Genomic DNA, 13,466 nt, shown 5'->3' on the forward strand with positions numbered 1-13,466 from the left:
TTTAAACATTTAAGCTCTTCTGTTAATAGTGCAATCAGACCAGTGGAGCTCATCTCAGGCTTACAGAGCTGGACCAATCACTATTTTAATTTATAAAATAGACATCCTGATGATGCTTCTGAAGTCATACCTGCTGTTACTCAGCCACTTAACCAGATTTCTGCAAGTGTTCTTCCAAGTGAGCACAAACAATAGAGCTCAACAATAACCGCCCAACTTTTTGAACTGCTGCGGTTCAGGAAGTGAGTTTCACATTAATTCACTCCATTGACATTCAGAAAATCCTGATATAGAGTGTTCAGCATGGAACCAAGCCAGCCAGCTACGAGTTGAATTGTGACCACAAATATAAAGGTACCATAAAGGTAAAAGACTGTGTATTGTGCAGTTATTTTGCATTCAGAAATCTATCACTCAAATAAAATGGCAAACGGAGGGTAAATAGAGAGGTGTAGTCCCTCCAATTCCCGTGGACGACCATGGGGCTTATTTTGCAAAAAATATGAATGGTAGTCAATGGTGAGAGACAGATACTGTTTGAATTGCGCCATGAATCACACAAAAGATGTTTGTCAATTTAAAAGATAATTTTGCAAGTCAAGAAAGTCGCAGTTTGTTGTAAAACTGTTGAAGTATCAGACTAGGAAAATTCATAATTAGAAAAACTACACACCCAAACGTTGCGTAAGTTACGTCTCTCTTGCTGAAGCTACGATGCCTGTAGGCTTTCCGTGGTAGTCGGTGTTACCGGTGTTACACGGTGTTCAGGCATACACCGACTACATTACTCGCCCACCGCGTCCACCGTCGTTTTGCTTTTTTTTTGTGTCATGTTACCAATACATAGTCGGACGACGGACACTACAAACTGAAAGTGTCTGCTCCGTACGGAGTCTCAGCTCAGAGTAGCAGGAGTCTGATTTCACACATGGGGAGAGAGAGAGTTGACAGACGAGACGATGGCGGAGGATTTGGTGTCAAAGTGAATATTTTTAATTTAAACTCAATGCTATAAGAGAACCATAACGTTTATGAAGCAATCGCCATGCGGAGGACGGAACATTCACAGCCGGTGTGCGCAGCGCAGCGGCACCAGGTGGAAACATGCGGTACATGCGAGCAACCTGTTTCGCTCGTTCTTTCGCTTCCCGGCTGATAAAAAGACCAGGAGTCGCTGGATAAAACATATCAGGTAAGATAACGTTTCATTTGAGCGTGGAACATAGCTAAGTTAGCTAGCTAGCTAGTGTTGATGACGTATATTGTGCGAGACGAGAGATGTAGTTCACTGAGCGGTTTCACACAAAACGAAATGATACCACAACAAACCTACGACAATCTGAGACTTGACTTGCTAAATGATCTTTTAAATTGTCAAACATCATACAGTATGTGTAATTCATGGCACAATTCAAACGGGATCAAATAATTCTTTGTCTCTCGCCGTTGACTACTGTACATATTCTTTCTCAAATAAGGTCCCATGGGGGACATCGGAAGGGGAGGAACTTGCCTCTCTATATTGTATAGTGCATTAAAAAGGGAGTGATTTCAGATAGCTATTACCATTAGTATTACAAAGTGTTCATGTACGTAGCTGTTACCAATAAACAAAGGTATTTTTCATGTCATGATATTTTGTAAAATGAGGAGAACCTAATGTGATATCCAAGACCCCGTTTACACTTTTCATTTCAGGTGTCTCATATCCTGATTAAATAATAGGAGATGAGATTTAAGACACTTTTATTTACAGTCAGCCACATATCACGTCACAAATCTGACTGCAATCCGTTTTGGTTTTCACGGGCTACATCAATACATGGATTTTCCATTTGATGACGAAGGCCACCAATTGGGCAGTCTACTTCACTACACAGACGACTGGGCGCAGGTAGTAATGGGGGGAAAGGGGTTGGGCGATCTTTGTTGAACTGCTGCCAGTGAATCCTTACAAGAAGGCGCTGTATTAGAAAGGTGGAATCATCTGTCATAATGTAGCTCTGAGCTGGAAGTGGCTGCTGAGGGCTGGGCATAGCAGTGCATTAGCTGGTGTCGGGGTGAGGCCGCCTCAGACCTTGGCTAACAGAAAAGAGAGAGCACACGAGGCAATAGAAAAGCCATTAGTAGCCCTGTTCTGCCCCTAAAAGTGTTAGCCCGAGGACAGCCATCAATTCAACAGCAATGCCACACCCATACTGCCCGAGAGACTAGACACAGACCAGGAAGTAACACAATGAACCAGCTTTATGGTTAGACTTGAACTGCTGACACCTGACACTTGTTATATACTATATCTCTATATTTGATCTTTCTCATTTTACAGAATTACTAGGGATGAACCGATGGCCGATGTTTATCTGTTGTGTTGCATCACTTTTGCGCTGGCTAAATGTTGTGGTGGTTATTTGTGTTCGTTCTCGGACAACACTAACCAGCTGTTGAATCAGAGAAGAAGCTGGGCACGACTCTGGCATGACGGCGTGTGCACGTACGGTTTGTTTACAAATAAAAGTGAAAGACAAAGGCCAGCCGTGCAGGAGTATTACATTGTCTCGGAGAAAGATCAGCCACAAGAACGTTGTTATGTTCACTGACACATTAAGCAGTAAAACAATGACTTGCAAGAAACAATCACTGCGGTCTGGATGGGAACAAACCGTGTGTGTGCGTAATGTATCACTAGAAGCCTGTCAGTCCAACGAGAGTACGTTACAGTGGGAACATACTCCATGCCGTGCAGAAGTCCGTCCCCCATACCGGGATTCTGTCCCGGGTGAGCAAAGTGCAGCAGCAGGTCAGGGCGGCTCCGCCGTGGGTCCGTCCAGCCTGGACAGCTGAGGCAGCGAGGCTCTGAGTTGCACCAGCAGAGCGGAGCTCTTCATCCGCTCCCAGCAGCGTTCTGCCGATACGAGTCCACTAATCGATCGCGGATAGCGTCGTTCTTTCGGACGGATACAAAAATTGAAATGAAAAATGCTAAAATGGGTCGCCAAATATACTTGGGCAGCCGTTAATAAATGGGCAGCTCACCCAAGTAAAGTCTATGATTGGAAAAAGAGTGGTAGGCGAGATTGGAGCAAATATGATTCAAAAAAGTTATTTTTATAAAACGGTCGCTATATCCTGACAGTGAATACATGAAACAGGTAACCTGAAAAAATATCATGTGCCTCTCTGTCCTCCGGTGTCCTCCGGTGCTCCTAATGGCGTTGGCAAGATTTCACAGACGGAGGAGAGCAACTGGGAAGTTAGGGTATCTTTTGGTAATTCGATTTTCCTTTCACAAACGGATATTAAAAAACAAAAAGGCGAAAAACGCATTGTATTTCAATTTCAATTTTTGTATTTTAAAACGAAATAACCTCTCATTTTTTGTTTTTTAATATCCGTTTGTGAAAGGAAAATCAAATTACCAAAAGATACACTGACCGAGCCGAGCTGAGTTTGCCGTCCAGCTTCCTATGCGAGCCGTTACGTTAATGCCTATTTCTCGCCTCAAATGTTTTCAGAATCATCTTGTAGTGTACTTTTTAGCTATAAAATGAGAAAGTTTGTGACCCGGTAGCCATGTTGAGATCTGCTGAGAAAATACAAAGCACCGCTCACATGGCCGGAGCACAGCCAATAGGAATGCTCTCTTTCTGAAATGACCTGTGATTGGTAAAAGTTTCCCGTCACAGGCTAGATTTTCTAAAGCCTGAAAACAGAGCCATGAGGAGGAGCAGAAGTCTAGTTTTCTCTCAGAACACTTGAATTACAATATGCTGAAAGGTTATTATGGAATTTTTGCCCAATGATGCCAAAATATGGTTGCCTACTGAAGCTTTAAATTGTTTCACAAAACAAAACATTTATTTTGGGCTGTGTAAGTACTGAAGCATTCTACTCATTGAGTAGGTAGCTGTATAGCAGCTAAAAGGCTTTTGAAGCAGTTATTTTTTTTAAAATAGAAAATTTTTCGAGTGAAAGAAGGTTCTATTAAATTTGAATTTGTACTCATTCAAAGACAGTGTAATGAAATGCTGAATAACTTTAAAACAGCTCAGTTATTTGTTTCCCCGGCACAAAAGGAGAATAAATAACAGCAAAAAAAATCGGCCAAATTGTTATTTTAAACACCTGTATCGGTATCGGCCCAGAATTTCACAATCGTTGCATCCCTAAGAATTATAGTATTGGAAGAAATGGAGATTTCCTCCACTCAATACATGTGTAAGCACGCTGAGGAGACAGGGTGAGACAGGGTAAGACAGGGTGAGACAGGGTGAGACAGGGTGAGACAGGGTGAGACAGGGGTTGTAGCAGTACTGGATGACAAGTGGCAGTGGATGCTTGCCACCCTGTAAACATCCTGCTCCCCCGAGCTCCATCTGATAGCATCTGAAAGTTTGCCTGCTGTTTACAGGTGAGTGGATACTGTGTCACCGGGGGAGGGTGGGGGGAACCCGTGCAACTGACCCTAACTAGCCCTGACAAGCACTGGAGAAGGCTGTTGTAGCCAGCAGTGCCCTCTCATATGTAAAACAGGGCAAATACTGAGACATGATGCGGGTCCTACGAGTGATTGTCTGTCTGAATTAAAAAAAATATTTTTACTTTCAATATTTAACTTCACTGAACTTCATATTATTTGGATGATTCAACACCAAATCTACTCCACTCTTAGGGTTCACTTTTTTCTTTCTAATCACTAAAAACGCTTACGGTACTGTATGTTCATCTCTAATGTGTACGTGGAATTTAAAAGGTTTTCTACACACACAGCTATGACATCATATAAAAAGGTCAAAGTGTATGGCCAAAAGGTCTGCCAATGAGGAATTGACAGTCTGAATTTTGCCCTCCATCCCCATCAGAGAGAGCACAGCTTTGGCAGAGACAGACGAGGGCCCGTCCGGCCATGATGGATGGCCACTCCGATGAAGAGGACACAGCCGGGGGTCCCACAGCGGCAGGAAATGAGACAGCCGTCACTCCTCCCTTGACAATTTAATCAGAGAATCCACCAATCATATTCCGCCAAAACAGGCCCGTGCGGTCAGAGTGCATTACCAGTCTGTCAGTGATCCAGGAGACAGGAAAAGGAGCTGTCTAAGGATGGATGAAGGAGTGATCTTAACCCCCCAACCCTTACGCCCCATATGGACTAATTCTGTATCAACACCTCTGTCTTATGGGTATTCATCATGTTAACCAAGTTAGCAAACAGCAGTGGGAGTAGCAGCAGACTGAAACACACGCATCCTCCGTACTGTCTAAACAGACTCGACCACAGCATCCGGACCGAGTATTCGGTAGGGTTCACAAACCCTCCCATGGCTCTGATATCAGCCAAGGCCAACTGCAACCTTACTTCATTCACCCAGGAATACACTAAAAAGGTTATAAACACGTGTTGCTGTGGCTGTATGGTCTGGTCTCCTAAAAATTACATTCCCATACAACAAAACTGCATTATCAATTACGTTTTGAGGGTAATCTGTCTGTTTTTGACCTATCACAAATACTTTTCTAATCGTATTCTGCGGAACTCCACGTAGGAGTCCACAAGTGGACCAAAAAATTTATAATTAATGCAGCAAATACAGGTCTGATACAGCTTTAGGAGAGGTACAGGGTGGCTTCTATCAATGAGTTAGAATTACAAACTGTATTGTGTCCTGTGAATCCCTATTATGTGTGTAGGCAATTTGAATCTAGACTCTGTCAGTAACAATAAAAAATACTAAAAATACTAAATACTGAAAAAATGGCATCTTTAGAAGTAAGGGTTGAGTTAGTAGAATCACCCATTGTGCTCAATCTGCTTACGCTCTTGTTCTTGGGGAAAAAAAGAGTTCATTTGTAGCTCTGTCCAATACATGTGTAACGGTAACAGTGGGGAAACAATTATTTGACATCAAAGAAGCATCAAAGCAGTATCCTCTATCTACCACGCCTTTTCTTGCTCTCAGCAACCGAACTGCTATTGATCGCTTTCTACCTCCCTGCTCTCTCACTCCGTGTTTTTGTTTCCCTCCTTCAACCCTATGAGGAGAAGCACACATTCTTTTCCCACTACAGCTGTTTAATAATTTAACCTATTGCATAATTGTTTCCTTAGTGTGATATAATCCTGACTTTATGCAAATGGTAGAGAGTTGTTATTTGTTTCATGCTAGCAGTAAAGCTGCTGTGTTGTGGTCCTAATGGGAGCTGTGGCTGTGTGTGAGTCATCTTTCGCAGGCTCTTACTCTTGCCTCTAATCATCCCCCCGAGGAAGGCTGGGAGGGGAAGGAGCAGTCAGGAGGAAAAGCACAGTGGCTCAGCAATGATGCACAGGACAGACTAGCCAGTACATTCACAATGACACTCTTCCCACTGACTGCTTTTTAACTTCTTAGGCTGGGCACTACACCAAATATGATCAGAAGACTTCAGAAATAAAACTACAGTCATTATAAAGCAACGAACCCGATGCTACCATAACAGTCATTACATAACAGTCATTACATAACAGTCATTACATAACAGTTACTCTGTGCTGAGTGTTGGTTTCTAAAAGTCAGCTTTGAACAAAGGTAACTAATCTACTAAATGCGTGACAAAAATGTGTTTCCTGGCTGTATTTAAAGTAGAGCTGTCAATCGATTAAAATATTTAATCGCGATTAAGTGCATGATTGTCCATAGTTAATCGTTATTAATCACACATTTTTTTATCTGTTCAAAATGTACCTTAAAGGGAGATTTTGTCAAGTATTTAATACTCAAATATGCTTGCTTTGTGCAAATGTATGTATATATTTATTATTGGAAATCAATTAGCAACGCAAAACAATGATAAATATTGTCCAGAAACCCTCACAGGTACTGCATTTAGCATAAAAAAATATGCTCAAATCATAACATGGCAAACTGCAGCCCAACAGACAACAACAGCTGTCAGTGTGTCAGTGTGCTGACTTGACTATGACTTGCCCCAAACTGCATGTGATTATCATAAAGTGGGCATGTCTGTAAAGGAGAGACTCGTGGGTACCCATAGAACCCATTTACATTCACATATCTTGAGGTCAGAGGTCAAGGGACCCCTTTGAAAATGGCCATGCCTCGCCAGAATTTGGTGTAAGTTTGTAGAATTATTTAACCTCCTTCCTGACAAGCCAGTATGACATGGTTGGTATCAATGGATTCCTCAGGTTTTCTAGTTACCGCCAAGGCCGAAGGCCTAGGATGGAGGTTTTGTTTTCACCGGCGTTGGTTTGTTTGTTTGTTTGTTTGTTTGTTTGTCTGTCTGTTAGCAGGATTACTCCAAAAGGCTGCGATAGTTTTGAATTAATTTTTTTGCAGGGTTGGGATGTGGCACAATGAACAATCCATTTGATTTTTGGTAGCGATCCGGTTCATGATACGGATTCAGGAATATTTTTAAGTATTCTGATCAACCTGAGCATTAAAACCACAGGGTATAAGACATGCGCAGTGTGACTGATGACGCGTCGATGACACATGACGCCCTTCTTCTGAGAGCAGAGAGGTACTTGTGTGGATGTGTGTGCGGAAGCTGCTGGCTGTCCGCGGTGAGAAAGAACAAAGCTGTAGCTGACGGTGTGAGAGACATGGTGCTTTAAAAACAGCATATTTAAGTGGACTCACATGGTAGAGAATTTCCACCCATCCCTCCATGGTGATGCACTGGAAAACAGTGAGAACAGCGAAGAGGATATTGTCAAAGTTGGTGATGCCAAAGTTGGGTCCGGTCCAGTACTTCTTGCAGGTGGTGCCGTTGCTGCAGGTCCTCGCCGGAGCCTCCAGGCCACAGGGGAAATCTGCTACTCGCTCATCTACAGCCACAAACAGACACACACACCATCACATACACAACGATACACTAACATGCTGAGGTATTTTCAGAGAAGGCTGGGGATGTTTTGTGTAAAAGTACCTTTCGTTATAGATACAGAAAAACATGCAATCTTATGCATAATATAATGGGTTCCACTACAATGATACACAAAGTGGCAACATTTAAGAGTACATTTGACATCATTTCGTCACATCCCTAAAATATATATACAGTATATATACACAGACATGTATGAACCTGAACCAGCTTCAGATCTATACTTCAGATCAGACAGTGTTTAACACCGGAATATTTTAGACCAGTCATTTTGTATCTTTAAAAAAAGGAAAAGCTGTGTGGTCTGCTAATTATCTCTTTTTTGATCACATATAATATCTTGGAGAAATAATTAATATATCATAGAAGTGGCACCCTCTTATAAAATCGTGTCTGTTGGTCAAAACGGTCAAAATGTGTATGCACATTGTTTGTGCTTTGTAGAAACCTCAATAAGTTACTCGACAATGTTTTTTTTTTTAAAGCTGGAGGACAGTAAACACTTTGTTAAAGAATGCCTGGAATAGCCGTATGTCCTTAGCAATAACATAGAGATGATTAAGGTTCTATCAACTTTTGCCGAGGTTAACACCAGGAAATGATTTATCCCTTGTTCTCCTCTTTGCTTACCTGTGTCTGTTATGAAGCAGGTGTAATGGAACTTGCCCATGTAGAAATCGAGGCCGATGATGGCGAACATGAGGATGGCGAAGAAGAGCAGCAAGCCGATCTGCAGCAGAGGTACCATGGCTTTCATAATGGACTTCAATACCACCTGAAGACCTGAGGCAGACAAGAGAAACATGCTTTTGAAAATTTGTATTTTATTAATTTGTTTGTCTTTATTGGAGAGCGACAGTTTGAGGACAGACAGGAAACTTGAGGAGAGAGAGAGAAGGGTATGACATGCAACAAAGGGTCCTTAAAGTATTGACTGATCACAGAGGTAGAGACTGTTAACTTTGTGAAATCAGCAAGATCGCCGGCAATCCCGACCGACTTTACTGTCTTTCAGAGGCTGCAGCAGCCTCAGTTTTAGAGCTAAAGTGAAGGTACTAGAAAACCAAAGGAATCCATTGGTACCAACCATGTTTTACGCTGCTCTGCTGCGTACAGCTGATCAACATAAACAAAAATACACGTGGATGATGGCACAAGCTGCACGGAGAGGGTGAGGGGCAATCGTAATCGATCATCGTTCAGTAAGTAAGTAAACTTACTTGGAATGCCGGAGACCAGTTTGAGCGGCCGTAGAACTCTCACTGCCCTCAATGTCCTTAGATCAAAATCAGTGCCCACATTGGCCAGGAACCTGCACACACAACAACAGCATGGGATTAAGATTACAGGTACTTTTCATAGTCAGAAGCTGTTGGTCTAAAACACAACTGTAGGAAAAGATCATTATAGGTGCTACATGTATCATTGTAAACATCATTTAATCACTATCAAATCATTTCTGAGGTTGGTAGACTAACTGTAAACACATGAGACAATGGTAGTGACAGTTGGTAAACTCCTGCACAAACTGGTACTGCAATGGTATCTTTATGCTGTTTCTTTCCGTTTTATGCACGGAACTACAGTGACGCCCCCAAAACGCGCCAAAAAGTGAGTGACCTACACTTAATAGTGTACCTGAACACACCCTGTGTAGATATAGATAGGACACTAAAGCTGCTGCTTTGCTTTCGCTACACGGGCTGTGTAGACGTATATTACTCAGAACACTGTCAGAACCCTGTACTACTGAATATAGTCATATACTCATGATACACATGAGTATCATGATATTATGTGTTGTGATACTGTATCGATTCCCCCAAACATTGTATTGATTTTGAATTAACCCCTTAAAAATCCGACAGCCTGCCGTGGGTCCTGGCCGCTGTTCAATCTTTTGGAGGTTGTAGCAGGCTCAATTTTAAAGCTAGAGTGAAGATACTGGCATCATAGTAAACTAAGAAACCTAAATAAACCTATGTCATACTAGCTTGTCGGGAAGGAGTAAATATCGCTCCAAAGTTACGCTAAATTTTAATGAGAAAAAACTGGCATGGTCATTTTCAAAGGGGTCCCTTGACCTCAAGTTATGTGAATGAAAATGGAGTCTCACCGCCCCATGATCAGCATGTTTGGTGTAACTGGGTCCAGGTTAGCCACATCTGAGGTGTATCCCAAAGGTTTTGAATTAAGGATTCCTTCCACCTCTATCAGCACAGTATTAAGTACGTCCTCAGACACTGGTTGGTGACCCACTGCAACTCGAAGTGCATTCTTCACTGATCGAATCTCTCTCTCCCAGATACCTCCAAAATGAGGAGAGTTTGGAGGATTGAACTTGAACGTGAGTTGATAGTCACTGAGTTTCTGTTGAAGTTCGGGTTCCATTGCATGAAATGCTTCTTGAAGCTCCCTTTCAGCCCCACGGAAATTTGTGCCCCTGTCAGAATGTAGGTCCATAGGTTTACCTCGGCGGGATATAAACCTCCTGAGAGCAAGGAGGAATGCATCAGAGTCCAGAGAGTTGAGGAGGTCGAGGTGTACTGCCTTGGTCGTCATGCACTTGAATATGACACCCCAGCGTTTTTCACTACGCCGTCCGATTTTGACCATGAAAGGCCCAAAGCAGTCTACTCCTGTAGAAAGGAATGGAGGGCTTAATAGCCTCAGACGGGCAGGTGGAAGATCGGCCATAAGGGGGACTTTAGGCTTCGCTCGCCATCACTGGCAAGCGGGACAGGATGATTGATGACGTTTTACAGCCTGCCTCCCACGGAGAATCCAGTAGTGTCTACGGATTTCAGCAAAGACACGCTCGGGGCCAGAATGGAGAAGACGGTCGTCAAAGTCCTTAACAAGCAGTTTAGTGACTGGGTGTGAAGGATCCAACACAACAGGGTGCACAGGAATCTCAAGAGACCCTTGAAAGTTCCGTAGCCTTCCACCAACTCTTATGAGGCCTGTTAGCTTATCGAGTTCAGGGGCAAGAGCTCTGAGCTTGCTGTTCCGAGGAAGAGGTTTGCCAGTTTGCAAGGACTTCTGCTCCCTTGGAAAACTTTCCGCTTGACACTGTTTAAGCAATCTGATCTCAGCATCCCCATAGGTTGGTGCTGGTGAACTCTCAGAGGTCTGCTTGTTGAGGTTATCATAGCGGACTTGTACTAGGTCTTTCCATGAGTCCTGTGTGAGATTCAGTTGTTGCTGACTCCGGGTTTCAATGGTTGTCAGGCAGCAAAAAGTGAGACCTCTGAGTTCAGTGGGGTCTGGCTTGACTGTATGTTTAGGCCACATAGGCCAACTGTCATGTGGTTGCTTAAGGAAGGGAGGTCCATTCCTCCAGCGATTATGCTGGGATAGGTCAGAAAGAGTTTTTCCTCGGGTAATGTCATCTGCAGGGTTATTGGAAGAATCCACATAACGCCAGGAATGAAGGTCTGTGAGCTCTTGAATTTCTGCCACTCTTAAGCCCACAAACACCTTAAAGCGGCAGGATTCGGATTGCAGCCATTCCAAAACGGTGGTGGAATCTGTCCACAAGGTAGTGTGACGGAGAGTGATGCTAAGCTCTTTCTGAAGGAGTTTGGCTAGTTGAGCGCCAGCTAAAGCACCACACAACTCCAGACGTGGCGTAGATAATTGCTTCTTAGGGGCAACTCTAGACCTAGCCATGACAAAGGTAGTGTGGCATTCCTCCTTATACTCATTGAGCAGATAGGCAACTGCTCCATATGCTCGCTCAGAAGCATCGCAGAAGACATGCAGATCCTGAGTAATGACATCGGGTCTATCTGCTGGGGTATAGCATCGGGGAATGGTAATAGACTGAAGATTGGGTAACTCCTTCTCCCATGCTTCCCAGGCTGCGTGGAGGTCTGCAGGTAAGTTTGGGTCGTCCCAATCTCTTTTCTTTGACCAAAGCTGTTGGACGAGGATTTTGGCTCTGGTAAGGTAGGGTATAAGGAACCCTAAGGGATCATATTGTTGAGCAAGCACTTGATAGATCTTTCTCATGGTTACTGGGGACTGCTGCAGGGGCTTGTGCTGATAGCTCAAGACATCGGGGGAGCAGTTCCACTTCAGGCCCAGAGTGGACTCTACCGGTTCAACACGGTTCTGTGAGAGCCATAGTTCCAAGCTCTGTGACTGCACATCTGGGGGTAAATGAGCTACCACTGACGGGTGATTGCTAGCCCACTGACGCACTTGGAAGCCACCTATGGCCAGAAGTTCTCGTGTTTTGTCAACCAGGCATCTTGCTTCTGGGATACTGAGGCAGCTTATCAGACAGTTGTCAACATAGAAATTATTCTCCACAGCCCATTTGATCTCCTCGTATCCCTCACAGTGATCTTGGACATGTTTCTGAACAGCGAAAGTTGCACAACAGGGGCTGCTTGTGGTGCCAAAGGGTAGCACTTGCCATTCATAAACATCAGGTTCCAGTTCCCTCTTCATGTTTCGCCAAAGGAATCTGAGCAAGGGCCGGTCTTTGGGTAGCAGTCGCACCTGGTGAAACATGCCCTTGATGTCACCACTTACTGCTACCGGGTATTGGCGAAAACGAAGGAGGACCCCAATAAGGGATGGGCTCAGAGTTGGACCAGGAAGTAGCTGGTCATTCAGGCACATCCCCTGGAATCTGAATGAACAATTGAATACCAAGCGGGCTTTATTATTGTGATGGACCAGATGATGGGGCAGATACCAAGATTCCGATGAGCTATTAATTTTTTCAAGAGGAACTTTCTTGACATAGACAGCTTTCTCCAGCTTTAGTATCTCCTCATTGTAGACAGCTGTCTTCTCCTCATCTTTGAGGAGCCTCCTTTCTGTACTCCTTAGATTGGGCATGGTAGCAACCATTGGAGCCTTCAGTTTGGGAGCATCATGAATCCGGAGAAGTGGAGTGGCATAGCGCCCAATTCCATCGACAGTCACTCTTTTCGTTTGCGCCTCCAACATATTAATGGCCTGTTTGTCTTGTTGGGACCGAGTGACTTGTTTCTCACTGCGGAAGGGTAGTACATCCAGTTTCCATAGCTTTTCCACATGACTAAGCAAGGAATCAGATGGCATGATGGAGGCAGTGAACAGACATTGGTGTGCAGGAGGACAACTTATAGGTAAACCCTCATTACCTTGGAGGGTCCAACCCAGCTGAGTGTGCACAGCAATGGGTCTTCCCTGAAGACCTCTTCTCACCGGCTCCATGGGTGAGATAAGATGAGTTGTCTGAGCCAATTAAGACAAGAGGTTGGACTCTCCTGAAAGGCTGAAGGGGGATATCTTTTAGATATGGGTATCGGCGTTTAAGAGACTGAACTGGGTATGTCTGATCAATAAGATCGATCTCCTTTGCAGTAAAAGCATGCCGAATGGGGTATCTGACCGTGGGTGCTGAGATGGGGGAGATCTCAAACTGCACGCTTTCGCCTTCAATGTTGGTGATGTCAGAACGAATGGTACGGAGGGTAAGTACCTCCTCCTTTCCCTTCAGTTGAAGCTGTTGGACAGCAGCAAGCAGGATCATGGATCGAACAGAGCCATCATCTAGTATGGCATATGTACTCAGTGAA

The 13,466-nt window shown here is 43.9% G+C and overlaps 1 protein-coding gene across 3 annotated transcripts in view; it reads right to left on the bottom strand.

The window, feature by feature from the left end:
• The window catches only part of LOC141768803 (voltage-dependent N-type calcium channel subunit alpha-1B-like), a 211,022-nt gene that overhangs the window by 133,948 nt on the left and 63,608 nt on the right, over positions 1 to 13,466 (bottom strand). For all 3 annotated transcript variants that reach the window (XM_074637175.1, XM_074637176.1, XM_074637174.1), the window contains exons 3-5: positions 9,108 to 9,199; positions 8,518 to 8,670; positions 7,641 to 7,828 (exon numbers count right to left, since the gene is read on the bottom strand). In XM_074637175.1, the coding sequence (XP_074493276.1) occupies positions 7,641 to 7,828; positions 8,518 to 8,670; positions 9,108 to 9,199 (433 nt within the window). The remainder of the gene's footprint in view (positions 1 to 7,640; positions 7,829 to 8,517; positions 8,671 to 9,107; positions 9,200 to 13,466) is intronic.

This window comes from Sebastes fasciatus, chromosome 6, assembly GCF_043250625.1.
Source record: "Sebastes fasciatus isolate fSebFas1 chromosome 6, fSebFas1.pri, whole genome shotgun sequence".
In the NCBI taxonomy this organism is placed as follows: Eukaryota; Metazoa; Chordata; class Actinopteri; order Perciformes; family Sebastidae; genus Sebastes; species Sebastes fasciatus.